The 25,226-nt window shown below is 38.9% G+C and overlaps 1 protein-coding gene across 1 annotated transcript in view; it reads right to left on the bottom strand.

The window, feature by feature from the left end:
• The window catches only part of TNKS2 (tankyrase 2), a 29,078-nt gene extending 5,948 nt beyond the window's left edge, over positions 1-23,130 (bottom strand). The window contains exons 1-23 of the mRNA XM_030950927.1: positions 22,791-23,130; positions 18,269-18,493; positions 17,228-17,323; positions 16,525-16,561; positions 16,141-16,216; positions 14,759-14,853; positions 14,137-14,203; positions 12,290-12,476; positions 11,244-11,365; positions 10,658-10,749; positions 10,496-10,574; positions 9,384-9,555; positions 8,667-8,746; positions 7,539-7,684; positions 7,005-7,170; positions 6,503-6,722; positions 5,997-6,106; positions 5,114-5,302; positions 4,111-4,363; positions 3,408-3,490; positions 2,859-2,979; positions 827-924; positions 110-184 (exon numbers count right to left, since the gene is read on the bottom strand). Coding sequence (XP_030806787.1) covers positions 110-184; positions 827-924; positions 2,859-2,979; positions 3,408-3,490; positions 4,111-4,363; positions 5,114-5,302; positions 5,997-6,106; positions 6,503-6,722; positions 7,005-7,170; positions 7,539-7,684; positions 8,667-8,746; positions 9,384-9,555; positions 10,496-10,574; positions 10,658-10,749; positions 11,244-11,365; positions 12,290-12,476; positions 14,137-14,203; positions 14,759-14,853; positions 16,141-16,216; positions 16,525-16,561; positions 17,228-17,323; positions 18,269-18,493; positions 22,791-22,995 — 2,994 coding nt within the window. The 5' untranslated portion in view covers positions 22,996-23,130. The remainder of the gene's footprint in view (positions 1-109; positions 185-826; positions 925-2,858; positions 2,980-3,407; positions 3,491-4,110; positions 4,364-5,113; positions 5,303-5,996; positions 6,107-6,502; positions 6,723-7,004; positions 7,171-7,538; positions 7,685-8,666; positions 8,747-9,383; positions 9,556-10,495; positions 10,575-10,657; positions 10,750-11,243; positions 11,366-12,289; positions 12,477-14,136; positions 14,204-14,758; positions 14,854-16,140; positions 16,217-16,524; positions 16,562-17,227; positions 17,324-18,268; positions 18,494-22,790) is intronic.
• Positions 23,131-25,226: the final 2,096 nt, after the last annotated feature.

The following is a 25,226-nucleotide window of genomic DNA, read 5'->3' as shown; positions in this document are numbered from 1 at the left end:
TCTTGTCACCTTATGGAACTCAAACAAGTGTAGAACATTTTATGGATATGTTACTTTCAGACAAAACTCCAAACGTGTAAAACCACTGGCCACAAAAAAAAACAGGCACCTTTAAGATGTTGTATCTATTGAAGACTCCACCAGCATGTCCTCCATCTCTGTGCTCTCGGACAGTACTCTGCATCTGAAAATGGAGAATTTAAAGAGGATGACATTCTTTCAGAAGACCTTCAACATGTTTCCTTTACACAAGTAAGTAAGGAAAGTAATGAATTATGTATTAACACAATTAAAAATCATAAGAGAAATTTTTAGGTGACTTGCTGTTAAGTAACGTCAGATTTTGTGAATGCACATGAATAGGTTTAATGATTAAAAAAACCCAAACCAACACATTTTGACTGCTCCATGGTCTAGTTTTCAAACTGGAGAAGATTGTCACTAATCTCTTTAAAATTGTAGTTGTTCAGAATTTTGCCTTGAGTGATTATGGCACTTTGAAAGGAAGTGATGTAGAACTGTCTACGACAAACAGGCAATCAATCGGTAGCAAAGAATTTATGTTATATTGAAAATATTTGATACGTAGTAGAGGTTTTAAAAATACTACAAGCAATAATAATGTAAGAAAGAAAAATGTTACAGACATCATGACCACAGATTATAAGTGGGGCAGTCAAAGTTGGGAGTCTGAAGTATCCTTATGTAAGTTTTACTTAAACTTAGTGATGTTTACTGCACTGTTAACTGTCCAGCAATGCTTCCTTATCTGCTTCTTTAGCAGCAATAGCAAAAATACTAAGAGACTACAAAGAATGGCATTTACCTCTTCTTCAACGGACTGAAATTCCTTGTCTTCGGTGGAAAGGTCTATGAGAATAGTTCCGCTAGCAGAAGTATTTAGAGTCAGGTATGGGTTCAGTCCTGTGAATGCAATAAAACACAGCAAAATGTATGTGAATGTAATAAAACACAGTCTCAGAAACCACAACTGCTTTCTCTGATCTGTGGACACTGATTGATCCTTCTCTCAGCAAGAATCATCATTTCAGATGCACTAACCCATTTATCCATGCTTAGCTCAGTATACTAATACACACAACAGGGGAAATACTTATAAACACTGCTTACTTCAGAGTTCATTTCAACTCTAGGCAGTGACACAGTGAGCAACCAGACCCTGTACAGAGTCCACAACTACTGGTGGCAGTGGCATCATGAATGGGAAGAGCAACCTGAAGCACTAATTTAGTAGGAGTATTTTCCCATGGTCATGCAGAAAGAACTTACAAAGAACTAAGTCTGTCAAACCAAAATGCTTGAGCCTGGTATTTAAAGCTTAAAAGATATTGAATGCTTAAAAGAAAAGTTCTCTATCTTTCCAAATATGCAAAAAAAGTCTGGAAGTTTACACAGAATCCAATGTCAGTTTGCACTGGACAGACTGCAATCACAACTGGCAAGTAATGGGAGTGTAATTACTGGATATAAGAATATGAAGACCGTGTGTATCAAGTGTCTTTCCTGGCCATGGCCTTTCCAGACAACTAACAGGAGACCAGAATTAAACACTGGGTCTGCCACGAGCTCTTTAAAAGGAATAATCTAGGGAAAGTGGAAATTACAGATTCATGCACAGTCTGGAGCCTCACGTTAGCAGTGTGTAACTGGAATAGTGCTCAGGAGAAACAAAGTGGCAAGAACCAAAATAAAGCTGATCCACTACTAACCTCGAAGCAATGGTTATACTTCAGGAAGAGATGCCATATGTACAAATACACACATGTTCAAAAATACATCAGGCCTACTTAAAAGGCAAAGTATACAGTTAGTGGCTATGTAAACTTCGAACTCAAACAAGGCACGAGGCCAAAATCACACCTTAAAACTAAATTCATCCAAATTACTCAGTGAGTCTGTCCAGAAAGACCTGACAATTTTGAGAAAATTATGCAGATTCACTTAAATACTTCATTATCAGGAAAAGAATTATGTTAGGGTTGGTTCTTATTGTTTTAAGGAGCAAAAAGTAATTTAGAGCTTGGGATAGTGACTCATTACTATGGAGTGAAAATTCTAGAATGAGATTTCACAAATGGTGAATCAGGAAGGGAGAAAATCCTACCAATTCTAATTTATTTAATTTCTATGAAACACAGCAAAACAACAGTAAGTGGTATTTCAAGGAGTCAGAGAAGAAAAAAGATTTGGAAGGTTTTATTTGCATTCTCCGCAGCCATATTTAAATGAAGCATACTGAATTATGATGAATTTACAACTGCTGGGACTGTGTCAACAGTCCTGCACAACTGAAGAGGCTTTAGCAGTAATTTCAATGCAAGCCAAAGCTGCTGAACAAAGCAATTAGGTTAATTTTGGTTCACTGAAAGCACACCAACTCTATTTTTAAAGAAAAGTGTAAGAATTTCAGCTGTTCTCTGAGTGAGCAGACAGCATTCTGTGGCAGGACCCAACAAACAGGACATAACAGGCCTGAACTCGTCAACAGAATGTGCTCTGCTCTTCAGAGTGCTCTGATGAAGGTAAATATTCCCTGTCTCAAGGAGCTTATAAGCATTTTGCATTAAGTCAACATTTTACCTAAATAAACAAAAAAGAGTGACCACAGAGAAAAAAAATAAGAGAACTGAAAGGCAAGATTCACAGTAATTCACAGCATAAATAAAAGTACCCAAGTTTCCAGTCAGAAGACATTCCTACCTTTAAAGTGCCATTTTCTAGGTCAGGTTTTATTACCAACTCTTTTTAATGAGATACAATTTGGAATAACATAAGTAATTAATAAAAATTTATTATGTAAAGGCAGTATTATGTGATAATTTAAAATAAGCATATACCTTGTTGTCCAGAAATAAGTCTTTCAACTCCTTTGATGATTTTATGCCTATGGCCATAAGCATTAATGCCAATTTCCTTCAATTCTTTGTGTCCCATTTCAACCAATACGTCCAATGTTATCTAGAATGAAAGCAAGACCATGTTTTTTTGTACCAGAACAAATGCCAGTGACAGTGAAAATATACCTCACAATAGCTGTGAGAAAAAGCAAGTGTGAAAAGAACGGGAACATTAGAGGCTTCAGTGTATTATTTTTGTATTTTACTTTTACTCAACTGCTTTCTTCTAACTTTTTGTCTTAAGTAAACATGCTACAAACTACAAACTGTAACTTGCATTGCTTGCAAGTGTTATGTATATGTTAATATATACACATCTATTTTAAGATACATTTATTAATATAGTTACAGTTACAGTCCTTTCCTTCCATCCCACTCATTCTGACTGTCACTCATTGAAAATCTGTCTTATTACATTATACTAACCAGTCACTATTTATTCCATTGCTTTCTAGCCCAGACTATCTGGAAATAAATATAACCACTTACCTGTTCTCTCTCAAATATGTCAATTAGATGTTCAAGGCCAAGGTTCCGCACAAACTGATTAATGCTAAAATCTACACCTGAAACTGGGTAAGAAGAAAAACACAATGTACATTCATACCTGTATTGTAAAATAAGGAATACACATCTGTCTGTGGCAACAATGAGAGAGGCAGAAATTCCTGGTCTTTTGCAGATGTAGATTAAATATTAAATATCACTAACCAGTAGCAACTAATCTGCTCTTCTACCTCCCAAAGAGCAGTCTTTGCCACAGAACAAGGCAACCAGCTACCAGAAATGCACATTACTACAGAAAATACATTGACAAGTAAAATGTCATAAAAGTAATCTTTTTAAGATACTTGATCTAAGAACAGCCTCTAAAAAACTAGATAAAGTTGGTAGTAAAATACTGCTTGGTATGCAGCCAAATTTCATTTGACTTCTCTTTTAAAACACAATTCACCATATTGGTTCTGTTCAGAAAAAAAAAATTAAAGGCTCTGTAAGGAGAAAACAGTAAAATCTTATTCTGCAAGACTTTCAGACTTCTGTTTCTCATTAATGACATCTCATTAATGACATAAGGAATCTAAATATTGCATATGCTATAATACCTCTATGAATATATGGGAAACTTCACACCTTTGTGTTCTTTTCACCATTTGTTAAGAAATGCTATTCACTCCTGAGAAAGCCTCACCTTCTTTTTTCTCCAGAACAGTAGCTCCCTCTGCACAGTTTGTACCAACAACAGAGGGAAGTTCAGAAAAACTACCAGACAAGTTGTCAAGACTACTTGCAGCAGACAGACTGGATGGACTGGATGGAACAGAAGAGAGGGAATCAGCTGCAGAACCTGTAGTCTGAGACACACTTATAACCTGAGGTTTGTAGCAAGTCGGTAAGGCAGAAGGAGGCATTGCTGCAGTCAGTAGCGCACTGACATCGTCTGCCTAAAGAGCAGAAAACAACTCATTAAAACAAAGGAACACTTTTGCACAATGTTTTTTCCTAGAATGCACTATCATTATATCAGATTTCTTAAGTACACTGCAAAATAATACTGGGAAAACAAGCATTTTACAGTTCAGCTTACAAATGGCCTTTTCTGCCAAAAGCATACAGGAAATTGTAAAATGTCTACATGTAAAAGCTGTAAAAAAGTAAAGACTTCAGTACTTCTAAAAAAATGTAAGGGCAGTTAAACAGAATTAATTTACTATGAAAGAAGCTTCTACTGGCAAACCAGAATTTATGAAACAAAACAGTTACTCTGAGAATAGTTTTGGATTACATTATAATACTTAGAAAGAACACACCAAGAACTTAACAGACAGATAATTTCTTACATTTATGCTGCTACAAGGTTTACTTATATTTTATTGTCACAATTTTTGTATTAGTCAAACTGTAAGCCCTGAATTCAAAGCATCAAATTCCAACCATTGATTTTGTTAGCATTCTGAGGTTTTTTCACCCCTAGACCATACTGAAATAAGACACCTAAAGGCAGAAATTATTTAAAGACAGTTTATAAAGCTCTATTGACTTCCCTTGCCAGGCATATACAAACCCCACAGAAACCACAGTATTTTTAATTTTGCAGAAGTGGTTGGATTACCGTTTTTTTTTAAAGGATAGTTTTAAATGAGGTGTCACACATAAATAAGTATGGATTTCCCAAAAGGAGCCCCACCACTTACAGTGACCAGGTCCAATGGTGTTTGTCCTTCTTGGTTTTTCAGAGTAGGATCAGCCCCATGTGCCAGTAACAAGGCACAGAGCTGAGTCCTTCCTTTCTGGGCTGCTTCATGAAGCGGTGTGAAAGCCCATTTGTCTGTAGCATTCACACATGCATTATATTTTATAAGTAAAGCTGCTACATCAACATGCTGGAAAAGTAAAACACATCTGTTAAATTCCAAGGTACCACAGTGTACTAAAATAATTCAGAACTATTACTGTTATTTCTCTGTAATCAGAATAATTCTGAATTTTCTTAGAATGCATTTAATTATGATTTTAGAAAGTATTAAAGCAAGGTGTTTTCTTCCTCACCTATGACATATCAGCGAAAAGTTAAGTAAGATTTGTTCTCTTGTGAAAAAAGGATAGAGTAAAACAAAATTCCAAATCCAGAGGAATCTGAAAGAAAAAAAGCCTGATTCTGAACTTCCAGTTTGGAAAGTTCTCCAACTGTTTTGACTAAAGACTCGATTCAAGGACAAAGATTCAGGAAGTTCACAAAAACAACTGCTGTCTCAACAGCATTCATATAAGTGAAAGTGAGATCTTCCTGATAAAATTTGACTGGCACAGGTAAGGAAGGGCATTTTACAGAACACCTTTCAGCCTACTGGCTTTTCAGGCATTCGTGGTCAGAAAACTCCATTTGTGACTTTACAAATTCATAAGAGTCTTTACCTACAACATAAGCTGTGATCTAATTATTCATTCTGTGTCTTACAAATAAGATTACACTATAACTCAATAGCAAAAGCATTCTACAGAGGCTTAAAGTGCTGTCAGTGAAATGTATCATTTAAAAAGAAATAAATAAAGTCTTGGAAAGTTTGAGATATTTACCCCATAAGATGCTGCATTATGCAGAGGAATCAAGCCTCCTTTATCCTGCGCATTCACATCTGCTCCATGCTGCAACAGGTATTCTGCAACCTCCAAATTATTGTAACCAGCTGGAATTGCAGAAGGACAGAATGAATAGAATTAAAACACCACCACCAACAGGCTGTGGAGAAGTTAATAATTAACTTAAATTACTTGAAAGTAAATTAAATTGTCAGTCCCAGTGAAGACAGTGCAATACACATTATGAAGGACAGCATTACCTTAAGAGTATCTGGATTTAAAACCCGTCAATAAACAATAAAAGACCTTCTCTGGCTAGACAGAACAGGAAAATAATTAAACAGTTTGAAAAGCAACCTAAAATTAATATGCATAAGAATCTAATTTTTTTAAAGAAAAGGTAATGAATCCTCCAGCTTGAGGCTACACTATAAACTTGCAGACATACAAAGTTCAGCCACAGTAATTAGTAACCAATCAAACTAGTTAATTAGAGCACTGACCTGCTAAATGTAGCGGTGTAGAATGCCGTCCTTGTGTGTCCCGACAGTTGACATTGTCAGGTGAACAGAGCTTTTTTACTCGGGCCAAACAACCTTTCTTTGCAGCATCTAGGAGAGCTGCATCTCCTCTAAGCAGGTCTTGAATATCAGTATCACCATCTTTAACAAGGTCTAGAGGAGTATTTCCATCCCTGTTTTTCTTTGTAGGGTCAGCTCCATGCTGTGCACACCAAAAACAGGTGGTAAGTATGTCAGTAGAATAAACATAATGCATCTTAGGCATCTAATGCCTTGTTGAGCAAATATTCTCACGCATACTGGAATCCTGGAGAGAGCCTTCCATTTACTGTGTGAAAAAGGACAACATGGGTACTAACAGTACCCCTTTTACTGAAAAGATTTAACTACAATAATTTAGAAACCACAAATCAATTTCTGAAACCTAAATGGACTTTGAAAGTTAACAAGAAAGAAATTTACCTCCCTCCAGCATATGTAATACCTGTAACAGAAGTTTGCAAATCTCGTATTTTCCTTTTGCTGCAGCTTCATGCAAGGGGGTGAATTTCCACAAGTCAGCTACATTGACAACGGCACCATGTTTAACCAACAGCTCTGCAACTTCATAGTGACCATATGAGCAGGCGTTATGTAAAGGGACAAGCCCTCTGGAAACAAAAGAAGAGAAAAACTCTCTTTAAAAACAGGGTATTTTTAAAACAACGATATAAACTTAAAACACAATGCATCTTTGACCATGTCAAGCCATAACAAATTATTTCCCTACCGCCCCCCCCCCCAACAGTCTAATATAGTAGGAATATCTACTGCAATAAAAACTTAATCAGCAGGGCACTAAAGAGAAGTAAAAGGACAGGGCCAGAGAAATTCTTGACGCTCCAATCTTAAGTACTGCAAAATGCTTTTGGATATTCTTAACATCTTCATTCCAGGACGCTTATCAGCTAGCAATATTCAAAAGCTGATAGACATGACCAATTACAATTGCCAAGAAAATATATACTCAAGCATTTACCCCTTATCTTTTGCATGTACATCAGCTCCATGCTGAAGAAGATACTCCACAACAGATACTCTGTTGTATCCAGCTGCAAAATGAAGTGGTGTAGACTGACGTCCTTCAATATCTCTGCAGTTCACACTCTGGACTGTACACAGCTTCTGTGAATTTCCCCAAACAAAACACGTCACTATATATAGTGTTGACACTTCTAATCTAGTCATAGAATATTGTTATACACATCTGTTTTTTATTGTTATACACATATGTTTTATGTTATAAAACATACCTGTTTTCAATAAAAAACCATTATTTTTACAGTCTTTACACATTTTGTCCTGAGGGAAAAATCCACCTGCCCCCAGATCCACACCTCTGACTTTAACCTAAAGCTTTTTATATAAGGCAAACATCCGGAGGTGATGAATATGGTACTCTGCAATCTGCAATAATTGTTCAATACAAAGGTTTTAGGATTGATCATAATTCTAAAGCAGTCAGTGAAGGATTGTCTAATCGCTTGCTTTGAGAAATTATACACTGACATATAATTCTGTGCTACTTTGGCTGGGGTGCAGTTAATTTTCTTCACAGGCTGTTTTGGACTTGTGCTGCACACAGGGCTGATAATACAGACATGTTGTTGTCATTGCTGAGCAGGGCTCATACAGAGCCAAGGCCTTTTCATGCTGCCACACTGGAGAGCAGGCTGGGGGGTGACACAGCCAGGACAGGTGACCCCAACTGACCAAAGGGCTGCTCCAGAGCAGAAGGCATCATGCTCAGTACATAAAGTGGGGGAACAAGGAGGAAGGGGAGAACATTTGTAGTGATGGAGCTTGTCTTCCCAAGTCACTGTTACCCAAGATGGGGCCCTGCTCTCCTGGGGATGGCTGAACACCTGCCTGCCCATGGGAAGTAATTAAATAACTCCTTGTTCTGTTTTGCTTGTGTGCGTGGCTTTTGCTTTCTCTATTAAGCTGCCTTAATCTCAGCCCATGAGTTTTCCAGCTTTTACCCTTCTGATTCTCTCCTGATCCTGCTTGGGGGAAATTGACCAAGCATCTGTGTGGGGCTTGGTTGCTGGCTGAGGTTAAACCATGACAAATTCCCTCTTCCTTTGAAGGAGAGGTTTAAGCTTACTTTTACGGTATCCACATCTCCAGCCTTCGCAGCCTCCAGCAACTGTCGATCTGCATCAGAATTACCTAATGGGATACCTTCTGCAAAATAAATGAGATTGCACGACAGGTAAGTGTAGCCAGTTGAAGAAATTTGTTAAGACAGGAAATAACTTGAGTTTTTTTAAAGGGAAATCCTTGAAATAAAGTTAACCAATTACCAACAAGTTTTGTCTCTGTTTACTATCTACAACTATAGCTGCTAGAGCTAATGGTGTTTAGCCATTAGCTAATGGGAAGTTAATTTCAGCAACATGCTTCCTGTATGTTTTGGAATATTGTGGAACCAACAAAGCATTCTTATTTCAGTTTCAGAATTAGACCAGATCAAGTTTATGTATGTATTATAATATCCAAACCTTACTCTTGAAAACCCACCTACACTGTTGTATCCACTCACAAATGCAAATCAAGCATTTTGTGTTTTAGAAATTAATTTTCTACTTTCAAGATTCCCCCCACCCTGTGTCAGGATTTTAATAAAATTATTCCAGGTGACTGTACCCCAAAATCTTCATATCTGATTATCCAGACAGTAAATGATATTGTTAAGTAGGGAGTAAAACATCACCCAGTACTGTCCTTCATTTTTGTTGATTAGTCTTCACTATTATCTGGCAGCACTTGGAACAGCAAGTAAAACGAAGCACCTCAGTGGATGTTGAATAACTCAGCATACCTTGTAGTAGCTGTTGCACACTTTCAGTCCCCATTTGTAAGGCTGTAAAGCCCTGCAGGGATACGATGGAAGGATCACATCCAGAGCTCAGCAGCAACCTGCATGTCTGAAGATGACCACAATGTGCTGCTCTATGAAGAGAGGTCTGGCCAAGATTATCTAATGCATTAACCTAAAAAACAACACAGACAAGAAATACCACCATCAAGTTGGTATTAAGATGTTTTCATTGCTGACTGGGAACATTTCACAAGTAGTATCCCTACTTTAATAAAAAGAACGTGTTTAGTATATTTCCAAAGGTGATGACATTTCAAACAAAAACAGTTCATAAAGTAGCCCCCTTTTAGAAGGATGGAAATAATCCAGTGCATTTTTACCACAAACAGGAGTAATTCACTATTTTGCTCCTCACAGTACAGATCTTCAGTGCTAACATGTAGAACAGCTTCTACCTTGCATTGACTTATTATGGTTTCTCAGACTGAGGGCTTCCTATCTGTTGGTTCAGTCAAAGTGTATTCAACAATTTAAAACTCTGCACCCAAACCCTACTTTAATTCCCTACTCTTCCTCTGGTTTTGGAAACTTCATATGGTCAGGCTACAATCAAATTTCTATGAAAGAGATTCAACTCAATCTTGGAGGGTTCAAGCACTACAGAGCCTCTCCTTTCTACATTTTCTTTTTGTGGAAGTTTGAACTAAACATTGTGTTATGAATTAACATTTTGCCTTTTAATTTTACTTTTTACTGCATACAACATCATGTAAAGTCTGTCACATAGTTCAGTTTAGCTTCTTGCTGTTCATATACACCCCCCACTTTTTTTCCTCATGTACTCCATTATTCCTGCTGGACAATGAAGCATTGAATAAGACATTTTGAAAGTTTTCCATTCCCAGAGAGAACTACGTCCTCACTTCTTAAAAACAGGACCAAACCAATGATGATTCTGTAATGTATAGGGCTGTACTGATGGATTGATGGCCTGTGGCTGAAGTCTACAAATCTAGAACTTTCCAAAACAAGTTGTTTTACAAAAACTTCCACTCTCCCGGTGTGAAAACCTGTATAGTATATGAATGTCAACAAAAGTATGATACTCATACCTTAGCTTCATGTTTCACAACTACTTCAACAACATCATTATGAGCTTTTTCTGATGCCACATGCAGAGGAGTCAAGAAGCTAAAAAAAAAATAATAATTCAAAATGTATTTTGCAAAATCTTCTACACAAACAGTTAAGAGCATTCATTTGTAAACACTCACTCTTTTGTTTTTTCATTGATATTGGCTCCTTTCCTCAGCAGCAATTCACATACTTGTTTCCTCTTAGGATATGGAGATGCAGCAGCACAGTGCTGTAAACATGAAAAAGTTTACAATTAACAACTAGCTGGCAATATCCAGGTTTTGCTGATCAGCTGGCAGTTAAGAGCTGCTGACATACAAAGACAACAGAAAAAAACCCCAAAACCTGCAGACACTTATTAATTTGGAAGATTCCACGCAGGCTTTTGGATTTACTCTGGTATTTTCAAGAACTCCCCTTTCTAATAACTGCTGGAAACCATCAAAACAAAGCCAGCGTACATAGATTGCTGCTGCTTAAAATAAGACTATTCTACAAAACCCAGTCATTTAGACTATCTAAACAGGCCTAAATAATTTATGTTGTTCTTAACATTAACAACAAAATACCAGTCAGTGTTATTTGCTTAGCTAGACACTGGGTATTCCAGGTTGGTCTGAATTACAGCACCTGACACTGCAGTATTTATTGCTAAACTATTAGCTAGTGTGCTTAGGTTAGTCACAATATATACAAAACCATTAATAAATGCTGAGATATTACCAATGCTGTCTCATGTGTCTGAGGATGCTTGAAGTTCACTGTTTCCAAAGAAAGATGTTTCTTTATACGAGCTACATCCGATTCTCTTGCAGCCTGCAGCAGTGAGTGACCTTTGAATTCATCTTAAAAAACAAAGAAATACATAGCAGAGGGTTACACTCCTTGGCTCAAGAAGGATCAAGAGAATTGCTTCTTTCAGTTAAAAAAAAAAGAAATTAATTGTATTCAGCAGACCATGGAGCACACATTTCCAAGTCTGACTCAAGCTATTACATCAATTGACAGAACTTGTTAGTTAAGTCAAAACACTACACAGCTTTTGCTTTGTTTCTAAACCAAAGCCAAACACATCAAACTGGCTGCCCAAGATCTATTTCACTCGCCACTCTGTAGGTTCTACTGTTCACACAGGTACTAACTCAGGCATATAAAAATCTCTACTTCTGACCTATTTCTGGAAAACCCTTTCTAGATGCTTTCATGAAGTCTAGTGTAGTATTTACTGACAATTCTTGTAAATATCCCAGAAAGTTATTGTTTCACCACTCAAAGACAGAATCTGAGTTCACTCTTTTCACTCTAAGTTTGCTGGACAAAAATCAATGCCCTTCATCAGTTTTTTTTAACTTTCAGTAATTGTGGCACATTCAAACGTATTCAGCATTCCAAACAGTTACTCTTTTCTTCAAAGAAAAAAACTGTGGAATAAAAATTAATATTTCAACAATCTTGATGCAATGACAGGAACAAGTATGGGATATGAAAGTGTACTGGCAAGGTCATGAGAGAAAGCATTTAATAGGGGAAAAGCTACAAAACCCATCACAACCACTTGACTATAAAACTGACATTAAAATTTTAAATGCCTTCATTCAGAAAATACAGCAGTTTCAAATTATAAACAGTGAAATATACTGTGTAACATTGCACAATTACTGTTAAAGCGTAAGCATTTTCCAAATCTGGGTCCTGGCAGGTCACTGTCTAGGGAATCTAATGACACATTACAAGCTGTAACTGCAGAACTGATCCCACTTGATACTCACATGCTAATCGTTCTTTTAACTGGGGCGTTGGAGCCAAATCAATGGTGCTTTTGTTGTGACAGTTCAACAGTGTTGGGTCAGCACCATAACTTAACAAAAGAGAACATACTTCCACCCTGTTCTTAGAAGCTGCTTCATGCAGAGGGGTGAATTGCCACAGATCCATTGCATTCACACATGCTCCATGCTTGAAAGGGAAAGGGGTAAAAAAAGATGCAATCAAAACCAGGACGTTAGCAAAAGACTATGTTATTAGTTTTAATACAGTAGACTGTTAAAATAAAAATCAATGCTTATATGCAAACTGTTTCCAAGACACTAATTTTCAATCTAACACAACATTTCAGCACATTGTGGTTTTTAATCACCTGGTGTCCCACAGGTACAATCAAAGAATCCAAAGGCTAGCTAGTCTTTTCAGGCTTATTTCAGAAAAGAAAGGAGCTCTGCTACAGGTCAGATCAGAGAAAGAGAAATATTCACATTCTCCAAATCACCTGTGAACAAGCTCTGGTTCTTTGCAGCTCTAGAAAATGTCTAGAGTGACCAGATGCACTAAGATAAATACATGTTCTGTGAATAACCCCCAAGATATGAATGCCACGGTATCTAAACTGAGATGGGCACTCAATTTTAGTTCAAAACATTTAAGTACAAGATTCTACAAGTAATACCCCTGAATGAGTAACGTATGTGTAATTCTTCTCCAGTAACATTTTGACTGTACTTCAAATTCAGTCTGTAAGCAAGTACATGCTCTTTCCCATTGCTTCTCTTAAAGATGTATACCTTTGCAAAAAGTAATTCAGAATTCTCTAGAGCAGAAATCCAATACAGAATACAACTCTAGCTAAATTGTTAAGACACACAGTAGTGTATAGGCAAAAGCTCATTTGTGGGGTTGTGTCTAGTACCACCACTGTAAAAATTCACTTTACAACTGGCCCCTGAAGTAAAAAAAATCACGACTCTTTACACTTACTGCAATGTAAGCTTATTTCAATAGGTTTTTTTCACTTAATTTTTTGCTAAACAAATAGAAAGATATATGGAATTAGTAGGGGGCTGAAACACACACAGCAGAACAAGAGCTATTCCCTGAGCAGCCAAATGTCTGGAGTTAGATATCAGAACACTCTCAGTTTTTATAACAATCTTGATTTGCTGTGGCAGCTGAGAATAGGCACAGCTCAAAACTCCTTTGGTGGAGTACACATACTATGCTGCAGCTCACATCTTCAAGCCACTAGTTTAATGTGTATCATACTTATCTTCAAGACTAACATAATCCAGATACACTGCTTCAGTTCCAAGAGTTCCCTTTCATCTAGGAAAACTGACAGGTTTCTCCTTCTTCGGGGTAAAGGCTACAATTCAGGGCCAGAACTGATGCTGTAAAGTTAATTTCCTCCAAAGACTAACTGCTCTTTAATTTTAAAACATTTACTATCTTTACCAGTATTATTTTTAAACCTCTGTTATTGCTTTGTCTTCTAAAATATTCTTCTACTGTCAAACTCAAAACATCAGCTTGTAGGGTGTTTTTCGGTGCCTTTTTTTTTTTTTGGATTGAGATAAGCAGTACCTACTTGGTGGTATGAAAATATTTAACTTTGGAGCAGAGAGAGTTAAAAACAGAAAGCATATTTATAAAGAAAAAGCTTCCTTGCAAGCAGAAGATTCTGTAGCTCCAGCTTAATAATCACTAACATGTAGAGCAAAAGCAATTTATCATTCTTTAAGTTTTGTAAATCTATGTACGAAATAAGAAAATATGCAACTTGTATTAGTCTATTATAAACTGTTCTTATTTAATAATATGCAATTTGATCTCTTCAAAGACCAACCTTTACTAGAAGCTCTGTTACTTCATAATGACCATAGGAACAGGCATTGTGAAGTGGTACCAGATCTCTACATGGAAGAAAAAGGAGAAGGATGATTAGTTTAGTACACATATATTAATTTCAAATGCATCTAACACATTGCAGCTGGCATTACACTTCATGCTGAACATTTTACAAAAATAGTATGACAAATGTTCAAATGAAACTGTGGGGAAGTAAGAAGCTGAAGAAGAAACCAGAAAATCCCATTAGCATTTATCAGAACAGTAACCATCCAAAACAATCAGAAGATGAGAGGTGAATTGCATTGTCTCACTGCAGAGGAAATGGTTCCACTCAGAATTGCAACCCTAAGCAGGAAGAACTATCTGCAGGGGATGTTCAGGAGTGACCCTAATTATATCCTTTTTCACAAGAACAATGCTGTAATATCTTCTCCTGTGAAAACTAACCAACTAACTAATGCAACTAACTTGCTTTTTGTCACAACAGAAAGGTTAAAGGTGAGAAAACAGTCTAAAGTTGGAAATTCTCTGTGGTTAAAACAGTTTTACTGCTCTTTACTTCACCTCAATTTTTTATGGATTCTGTTTATTCTGAACAAAGGGAAAAAGGAACCTACCCTTTATCCTTAGCGTGCACATCAGCTCCATGCTGCAGTAATAGCTGGACTATTTTCACACGGTTATACCCAGCTGCTAAATGTAATGGAGTAGACTGAAACAAGAGAATGCAGAATGAATCAGTAACACCAAATCAAGGTTGAGTTTCTATTTCTTTTTCCAGAACTTGTTAGCAGTACTAAATGCTGAAGTCCTTTAAGTCCTTTAAGCTTTACAAGCTTAAAAAAAAATCTCAGAGTGCTTGAACCAGACATTTGATAACTATGTTCATTGTTCACTGACTACTCTTGAAGTCAACATAAACACAAATCCCAAATTTACTCCATCACTAATACAAAGGCCATTTTTGGTTTTTTAGCCTACCATTAGCTATAAATACTTTCCTGGCACAAACTACATTCTTGTGAAAGGGGAAGTAGGGAAGACCATTAGCAACAACGACTGTTAACTATGAAGAAGTCTCTCTGCCAATCACTGAAGTTTGAAAATTATCAAGAGGGATTGTTATCCACATTTGTGAATGCAGTGAGCAGGGTGTGGGGGAAATTTCATCTCTTCTAAATTCTCACCCTCCAGAGAGCAGACTGATGACTAACTGCTCTATGATCTTTTCTAGCAAATGCATACAAGCATCAGCAGCGCTAAAGGCAGAGCTATGAATTAGTGAGGAGGAATCCTATCCTCTTCCATTTACAAACCCATCCACTGAACCAGATTTCTACAGTTCCTAGAGGATAAGCCTCATAACCAGATGAGAAAACAGAGATGTATCAGTGGTTTGGAGATCCCAGTATCTTACCACAAAGCTTCACAAAAGGGAAGTAACTAAACCAAGACTTGGGTGAATAAGTACAAATACTTAATGAGAATAATGATGCCAAAAAGTGATACTCAATAACCTGAATGTTCTGTAAGCTAGGGGCTGAACCCAGAAGACTCGGTATTTTTCAGAAAGGAGATTCTGAACATTTTAATGTATTTCTTTACCATTACTTACAGCAATGAGCAGCTTGCTCCTGAATCAGGAGCAGCAACTTGCCTAAGGGTGTATGTCAAATAAAGCACCTGTGTTTCTCCCTGACAGGGACGAAAATCTGTGCAAAGGCCTCGTTTCTTTATCACTGCAGATATGAAGGTCAAGCTGAAGCTTCAACTGAGAAGGTGTTTGTTTATTGCTCCTATACAGAATTACATGCATAGTCCTTTTAAGATTAAAAAACAAACAAAAAAACCTCAGCTGGCTGCTAGAGAGGTGGAATCTTGTTTTCCCACATACAGTGAAGAAAGTAGATTTTATGCTTAACATTTTTAAAATCTGGCCAAACAATAACTTGATCACATAAGAGATAACTACTTTTAAATCAGTTTTAAACAAAAATACCTTTCTGCCATCACTTGCATGACAGTTAACATTTAATGGTGTAAGAAGAGACATCATCTTTTCCTCATTTCCACTCCTGAAAAACAAGATGTGAAATGAGCAGAAATATTCTTATCCCAATTTTTAGTAGCTTATTTTGGTTTTATATTTTTCACTGTGGTAATGTTCAACAGATCTGAAGCAACACATTCCCCTCTGTATTGTCAGCATTAAAGAGAAAACAAAAATGCATTTATGCAACCACTTTTGTAGCTTCATTCACAGAAAACAGGCAAAACTTAGCATCTAGATGGAATGCAAGCTCCAAAGACTACATATCTATATATTAATTACACAAAATTCTGCAAATATAACTAATTACACTTATTTTCCAAACATACATACCTGGCACTTTCTAAGAGCTCATCTTTCTTGTATTCACCTAGAAGACAAAAGGGCTTTCTTTAGCTATCAAATAAGTATCTGTATGTGAAGTTCACTATTTATCCTCCTCTTCAAAAATTTTAGAGAACATAAGTGCTAGAGTACTTACAAACACTCTTTTCAGTTGTTAAAGAGAGCTTTTAAAAAAGAGGAAGGGCGAGTTTTTACACAGGCGGGTATCGATAGGACAAAGGGAAATGCGCTCAAACTGGAAGAGGAGAGATTTAGATTAAATGTTAGGAGGAAATTCCTTACTCAGAGGGTAGTGAGGCACTGGAATAGGCTGCCCAGAGAAGTTGTGGATTCCTTGCCCCTGGATGTGTTTAAGGCCACGTTCGATGGGGTCTGGGCAGCCTGGTCTAGTCAATGTTCCTGCCCATGACAGGAGGATGGAATTAAGTGATCTTCAGGGTCCCTTCCAACCTAAGCCATTCTAAAAGCCAGTCTATGACTCTAAAAATTTGACAGTTAATTACTGAACTAGCATGATAAACTATCCAGAACACATGCCATGACTGAGATGATGAAAGCCATATGGGAATTCTATTTAGAATTTTAAACCAGAAACAAGTTAAAGTAGTATCAAATAGACAAGCTCCTAACTACTGTGTTACATCAATTCAACTGTTACTAGTCATAAAGGAATCTAAAGATTATCACTTACCAGTCAGCACTGCTTTTGCAGACGGGTCTGCTAAATCCAAAGCTGTTCTTCCATCTGTGTTCCGGACGGTTGGTTCAGCACCATGCTGCAACAGTACTACAAAAATGCCAAAGTTTTCCATAAGAAAACAATTCTAGAAGACAAGGTTTATGAGACATATCATTACTGTAATCTTCAAACAACAAAAGAAACATTCTAACTTCCTTTTTCAAATTTTTAATGTCAGCATTCTGCAATGTCATCTGTGACCAGTGTCTCTGATGAAACATGTCTAGACACATTTCAAGAGAAAAAAGCAGATCAGAAAGAGAACAACTAGAGACTGACAACAGACAATCTCAGCTGAAAGCCTGTGACCAACCCACCACAAAACTCAGCTATTTTCCATCAGCTCCAGAGCATGCTGGCCCAAATCCTGTGTTCTCCTAACCTGCAGACCAGCAGTGGCAGGCCATGCATGCTGCACTCAGGTCAGACAGGCAATGTTATCTGTACAGCTCTCTAGAGCTTCACAGCTCTCTTAAAGTAAATAGAAGCAAACCACACAATCAAGAAATGTGTCTTGACTACGTGTCTAACTTTCTACTTCCTCCTTAAAGAGTTCCTCTTAAGAACTGTGTACGTAAAACAGGTAGTCAATATAACTGAAGTTTTCCCATCCTTAACTAGTTTAACGCAGCTGCTACACATAAGAGAGAATGAATCCATTATTAAGATCACTTTTGTTCTTCTCACTGCACTGTGATCAGAAGCAGAAGGCAGCATAACAGTCTAGGCTGAAACAGAAGAGAATTTAGCTCCACCATGTCACTTTAAAGCACTTTTCCCATGATGAACCTTTATAGGTAGACAATTATAAAAAAAGATCCAAAAACCTGTATCTTGTAACAGTGACATATGAACTGAGGTTTATGAAAGATGTTTACTTTTAACCCTTGTATCAGCCATAGCTCCACAGAGTTAAAATGGTCTTAAAAGGGTTCTTGATTTTCCACAGTGAAAACAAGTGAGTCAGTCACAGGAAGAGTGGGAGAAAATTACCAATGCAGACATCTGTCTTCCCCTTAATGGCAGCTTCATGAAGGGGAGTGTAATTCCAATTATCTCGAGCATTGGGATCTGCACCGTGCCGCAAGAGCAGATTGACAACTTCAGCATGGCCAAAGGAGCAGGCGTTGTGAAGGGGAATAAGGCCTCCATCATCCCGTGCGTGGACATTGGCACCACTCTGAAGTAAATATTCAACCACATCCTTCCGACCAAAACCTGGAAAAGGGAGAAAAGGCTTCAGGGTGGGGTAAGAGAAATTCCTGCCCCAGATGTGCAGATTAAACCAACAAACTTCAGTCACAGTAACCACTCCTAAAGACAATCACAAGTGGCATGGTTTGCTAAAGAAGCATTTACACACTAAGGATGCTTCTGAAACTCTTAAAACTTAGATTGAATTCAGCAGAAAAGTAATATTAAAGATTTCAGAAACAATTAATATCTTGATAGGGTTCCCTCAAATTTCAGCTGCATCTGGCATACTTCTATAATGGCAAATGAACTAGGACATCAAACTGTATCTATATTTGCTTTATTATCTCCATATGAGGCCAGAATGCTTTAAGATTTCTGCTTGTAGCCATTATACCCATCTGGTTATGTTCCAAAGGCCACCTCAAAGGTTCCACGAAACACCAGTGGTACATATCTTAGCTTACCAGCACCTCGCCTAGGAACCACAGACCCTACAGCAAATTCACTTTTGAGTCTCACTATGCCACTTACCCACCCTGCCTGTCCTAACAGAGAACAGAAGCTCAAAATACTTGGGATGAGAACTGGATCAGACACGTGGTCCATGCAAAACCAATTTATCTGCACAGCCACAGTAAGTCACATTCACTGCACATGCAAGCATATTTCTGCTGCCAAAAAAAATATTAGTGGCTATACCCATGCAGTCTTATTGTCTATAATTCATTACATGCATAATGTTTCTCATTCTTCAATATGTTCAGCTATCCTAAGTATTTTAGATACTGTTATTTTTCTTAAACGTGTCCTGATATTTTTCTTGTTTCCTCAAGCTTTCAGAAAATTCTGTTTATAGTTTGAATATATACTCAAAATGTACTAAATTATTTTGTGAAACTACTCAAAAGAGACCTTCACATGTGCAGGAGTCCCGCAAACGCATAATCAAAACTGTTATTTGATGACAGACTGCTTGGTATTTTCTTCTGAGTACCAAAAAATGTTCTCCAGGACTGCTGCAATTACATTACAAAAGATTCTGATCAAATTCTTTATTACATATCTGGTAGCTAAACCACTCATTCTTGTACAGAAGGCATTCCTACCCCTCAAGGTATTGATGTAAAGCCATGTCTTTACACGTAAAATTCCTCATCAGGAATCGACATCGTAATTGAAAATCAGCTGTAGTAAACCTTATTATAGGCATAAAGAATTCCCTCAGATCCCTCTATTTAATACAGAGGTTCAATCAGATACAATTCATGAGCAATCCACAGCTTCTCTCTCAGCAAAGCCTGCATTTATTCACAAAGTACCTTCAGTACAGCAACACCCCTGTAGCTAATTTAATGTCCATGAAATGAACTCATTTGTATCACATCTATTTTTTTAACTTCTCTCCAGCCCTGAGTGCACAGCAGGAATTCCTTACTTCCTTGGGGAAGCATCTGTACAACAGGGCACCATATATGGAAGGGGAATTATTTTCCCATTACTTTCTAAAGGATGCATGAGTACAGAGGAAGTGGCCAAACTGCACAATGGTCTCTGCCTCTGCTCTTTTTCCTGAGAGTGGAAAGCAAAGGCAGCTTTTGCTATCACAGGAAGGCAGTCACTGCCTACTCTAACAGCTCCTCTTCACCATTAGCTGGCTGCAGTAAAAACTATTTCAACACTTTAAAAAACCCCAACATGGTAATTTTTAAGAGGTAGGTGTTTACTTTAGCTCTTGGGCTTTTATGAAGAGACCACGTAAAAGGGATTACACCTTTCAACTGTGCAAGGTAATGGTCTTATCATCATGAACTCTTTGTTTTAACTGCCAAGAAGAAAGGCTGGCTGCTCAGGACCTCTTCTACCATCTGCGACACTTGAGCAGCTCACTGCACTTGTTCCCCGGAAAGTTATAATTTTTTAGCTGACAATTCACAATTATTAATCATAGTAGAAATGTACAACTGTGTATAATTTTAAAAAGGTATTCATTTACAATCACTGTGGGTTATAATTGACATTCAGCTACTTCTGATGGGATAAAAAGCTAACAGAAAGAACTCAGCTCAAATTCTTCTCCCCTACCCTGGGTGTTCATATATTTTATGAAATTTAGATTGCAGGAAGGGCATTTTAGTACCTGCCAAGTCCTTAAAACCTTGTGATACTTTGACACACACTGTGATGAAAAAGACTGACTTGAGGAAGTAGATGCAGTTTATGATGGGAGAGGACGGAGCCTCTTTTATTGTGAAGGATGGTGGGCTCTAGACTAAACCTTCAGGATAACTTAACTATCACACACACAGTTGTGTATTACAAAATCCAAAGAGCAACCTCCTGCAAACCTCCAATATGTATTACTTCTGATAATGACACATTTCTAGGGGGAGCCTGAAGATTTTTTTTCTTTTATATCTTTTACTTCAAAATCTGCCTTTACAAACTGACACATGGAAAAAGAGGAATTTGGTTTATTTAAAAAAAAATTGTTAAGTAAGATCTGGGAAAAGATTTAAAAAATAGAACTCAAGTTCAGACCCAGAATGCCACTAAAAAAGGAAAAAAGAACAAAACAAAACATGGTGACATGGTGTGTTTCAGCTCCAATTCCTCCATAAAAGAAGTCTTGAAACTGAATGAAACTAGTCAGAGAAGTTTTGTAATCTATTTTCTAAGAACACCCAGACAACTAGGATAAACAAAGCCAGAATAAAAGAGATTTTTGCTTTTACTTCCTGGAATGTGACTCTTTCAGAGGCAAAGACAAAAGAAGTGAGTATTATTCCAACTGTGAATAACAGGGGAAAGGCAAAACCAGACAAAACCAGTCAGGCCCAAGTCCAAGAGCTACTTATGTCCACCTATCACACAAAGCCCATTGCAGGTGGGCTGACAACAGCAGAGTTCGACCTGAGGGGTAAAGAGTTCCTCAGAGAAATCACACAAGTGTTTTCTGTCCCATTTAACCAGAAACTCTCAGCATCTCCTACAGGCTGCTGTAGGAGAAACAATTAATTTCTCTGTAGCAAGTTGGAAGAAGACTCAGGATGACAACAGTGTCTCCCATTTACACACCAACCTGCTTAACCTTAACAATCTAACAGCTACCTGAACCTATGGCTATGCATTTTTGAAGAAAAATCTTTCTACAGAACAGGAGTTATTTAAAGTCAAGAAAGATCGCCCCTGTTCAGAGAGATAAACCAGATCATTATAGTGAATGAGAAACATCTTAGGCAAAAAAAACCCCCAAACTAACAAAAAGCAAATAAATAAATAAATAAAAACAACCCCTCACGTCTCCAAAATGCCCCAAAATACACACAGTTGTTTAGAAGTTCAGAGTTTACAAGTGGACAGGCAGGATTGATGCATATAAAAAAAAGCTAGAAAAATTGCTTTCCTCTGACAGGATATTTTAAGTTTTCTTCTGAGCTCTCTTGCCGATTAAGCTTCTTGAATTTATTAAATACTGCTGTCCTGAGGAGACTTTCAAGAATTTAGACTCTTAAGTTTGAGTCAAGCTCTCTTAACACGAGGAAAGGACACCTGAAGCAGAAACCTTTACCAAGGCAATCTAATAAAGAAATAAACATCTTTGTTACTATCCATATTGATTAGCTGAAAAGAAGCTGCTGTTTTCTGCAGCCTGTCAGCCCTGGAGTCCTACATCGAAGGCTGTAATTAAACCAAAACAACCAACATGCAAACAACAGTCACAGTCAGGTCTTTGTCTGAAAAGGTGGGATACAATCTTCTGGCCAGTATCCAGTGAAAGCAGTTGTCCTGTGACGTCAGCTGTTTGCTTACTTACGTCCTGAATTAACAAAGTCCATTTGTCAAAGATAAGAACGCAAAAAGCTTAGAAACGGTGTTGTCTGACAAACATCTTCACGCGTTCAATTCTAAAAACGCACAGGCCCGCTGAAATCTGTGAGAACTGTACGGGGGACATGCGCCCCTGTCAGAGCTCACGTGTCACAACACGAACAGCATAAACCCCACTCCAGATGTGTCCTCAAAGCCAGATGAGGTTTGTTTTTTCAAAAAAAAAAGGAAGGAAAAAGGAAATAAGCGAGCAGACGCAGCTGTACCGCTCGGCGACCCCTCCGCGTGGGTGACACCGGTTCGGTCCCGAGGCCGGGCAGGGCCGCGGGGCGGGGGCGATGCTCGGGGCCGGCGGAGCGCTCGGACCCCGGCGCTGCGCCCGGCCCGAACGGCGAGGCCCGAGCGGCCCGGCGCTCCCCCGCGGCCCGGCCCGGCCCGGCCCGGCGCCCCGGGGAGGCGGCGCTGCAGTCCGGCTCCCCTGCCCCGGTACCTGCGGCGAAGTGCAGCGGGCTGGACTTCCTGCCCGCCGTGTCCCGGCTGTTCACGTTCTCGGGCCGCACCAGCCGCTTGACCCGCTCCACGTCCCCGTTCCTGCAGGCCTCGAACAGCTCCCGGGCCGGCTCGGCCGCCGCCGCGCCGCAGCCCGGCGCCTCGACCAGGGCGGCCGCGCCGCCCGCGCACCTTCGCCCCGCCATGGCCGGGCCGGGCCCCGCGCAGCCCCCGCCCGCCGCCCCTCACGGCCCGGGGGCTCCGCACGCGCTCCCGGGCGGGCGCTGCGCCCGGCGGAGGGATCCGGGCACCGCCGGCCTCTTGCGCAGGCGCGCGCGGCGGGAGCCTCCCAGCGCCGGCCCTCGGTGCTGCGGCCCAGGCCGGAGCGAGCCCAGCGCGGCCCCTCACGGGCTGCCCTCAGTACCCCCTGCTCCCTCGGGAGGGATGGTGAGGAGCAGAAAATAAATACAGCCCCAGAGATTCGTCCCAGAAGAACAAATGTGCCTTTGGTGCTTTCAGTAGTTCAATGTAGGGATTTTTCTGTTCAGGGATTTTTCCCCCCTGCGAAGTGTGTAAGACTGCATTTTGGTGCCAATGGCTTCGTGATCCTTGCACAGTTGCTTATATAGAAAAATACTGTGACTCCGAGGAAGTTCAGAGCATAATAACTATGAAATGGAAATTATACAACATAAATGGCATAGTTCTCTTTATTAATCTCGACAAGCAGATATTAAGAAACCTGTTAGTTGACTAGTTGACTTTGCAAATTCAAGGTTTTGGAAGAGAACAGGAGGTGTCCTGTCCCTCCCTGCCCCTGCAGTTAGCTCATCGGCTTGATGGGGAAGCCTGAGCCTAGATGGGATTGACTGAAAGAGAATTCAGTTGATCATTCTGAAACGTGGGTGGTGGTTTGTTTTTTTTTTTTTTTTTTTCATTCACACCATATTAAAACACTTACTTTGGAAAAAGTAGTTGAATAGAGTCAGTACCTTCCTATTGCAAATGCAAAGATGAGAACCTCCAAAGTCAATTCACCTTGCAGACTTGTGCCACATTAGGAAATTAAATTACTTAAGTACAAGGGAAAAGATCCAGCACATTTGTACAGTCTAGTCACTTTCATTCTGTCAAACATCCCTGTCCCTGAAACAAGGCAGTTACATCCAAATTTTCTCTCCCTGGTCCATGCTAATGCCTAAACTGCGCTCAGGAATTTTTGGGGGGAGACTACAAGCTGTACCAGGCTGTCACCATGCTAGTGACAGAGCAAGGTCTGATGCTCGTGTCAGTGTGTGTTCAGTTTGGTAATTTACACACAGCCACAGCAGCAGAGTGACAGAAGAATGCAGCCAGCACAGGGCAGGAACCACATGTTTTAACAAATGTGATGCCTCAGCCATGTGTGTTTTCTGTAATCCCACTGGCTTCTCTCTGTGTCTCCATTGAAATTTCAAGCTGTGCTCAGCAGGCAAGGAATAGCCAGAGTCCCACACATGCATAATTCATCCACTGCTTTGCATGGGGCCATGATGTTCCCAAATAAACTGTCATCAGCTGTGGCTCACAGGCCCTCTTAGACCTTCCAACTTCTCCAAAGTGTGCATGATGAGAGCTTCCCTTCCTGCCTGCAGGCACCACAGACTGAAAACAAGACCTGCAATGCTGCCATTTGTATCTTTTATTATCACCATTAGCATAGCTTGGAAAACGATACAAACTTTTGAGTTCATAAATCCTTTTCTGGGCCTACAGCAGAAGCAGCAAATGCAATAACTTGACTGCTTTCATTTCAAAATTAAAGAGGGGACTTTATATCTAGAAATCTGTGGAAGTGCAAATAACTGGGTAAATCCAAACACATCCTGCTCCTCAGTCTTCTAAGTAATTTTAAATCCAGAACAATATTTTACTGTTCCACTGGAGCATGATTATAAAGAGCATGGCCTGAAATAAATTCTAGATTCTCTCCACATCACTATACCCAAAAGGTACTATTATTCTAAATTATCTGCAGCCTGATTTGCTTTTCCAGCATGTCTTTGTGATAGCTGACTGTGGAACTCAGCAGGTCTTTATGAATGGAAACAATAAAAAAAATTACACTGTAAGAGCAGGATTCAATTAGCCTTGAATTCAAGGAGGCAAAGACTCTCAGCATATTTTGGTACTGGTGTGTTAATAGCCTTCACAGTCACTTTTGAGATTCACCATACATACCCCCCTTTTATATGTTATTTATATGTTTATTTATTTTATGAGAAAATAATCTGTAAAATTCAATATTTTTCTTCCTTCTGTACAATAGCATGGTTAGAAAATCATAGCTGAAATATATGCCAAATCCCACTCAATACAGGTGGTAGGGACTTTTCTAGAGGCAGCAGGGGGTTTGTAACCCACCTGTTACTAACCCAGCCTGAGAGGCTCAGCCATG

Source organism: Camarhynchus parvulus, chromosome 6 (assembly GCF_901933205.1).
Source record: "Camarhynchus parvulus chromosome 6, STF_HiC, whole genome shotgun sequence".
NCBI classification, from domain to species: Eukaryota; Metazoa; Chordata; class Aves; order Passeriformes; family Thraupidae; genus Camarhynchus; species Camarhynchus parvulus.
The sequence above is the reverse complement of the archived record's forward strand: the minus strand, read 5'-3'. Positions and strand labels throughout refer to the sequence as shown.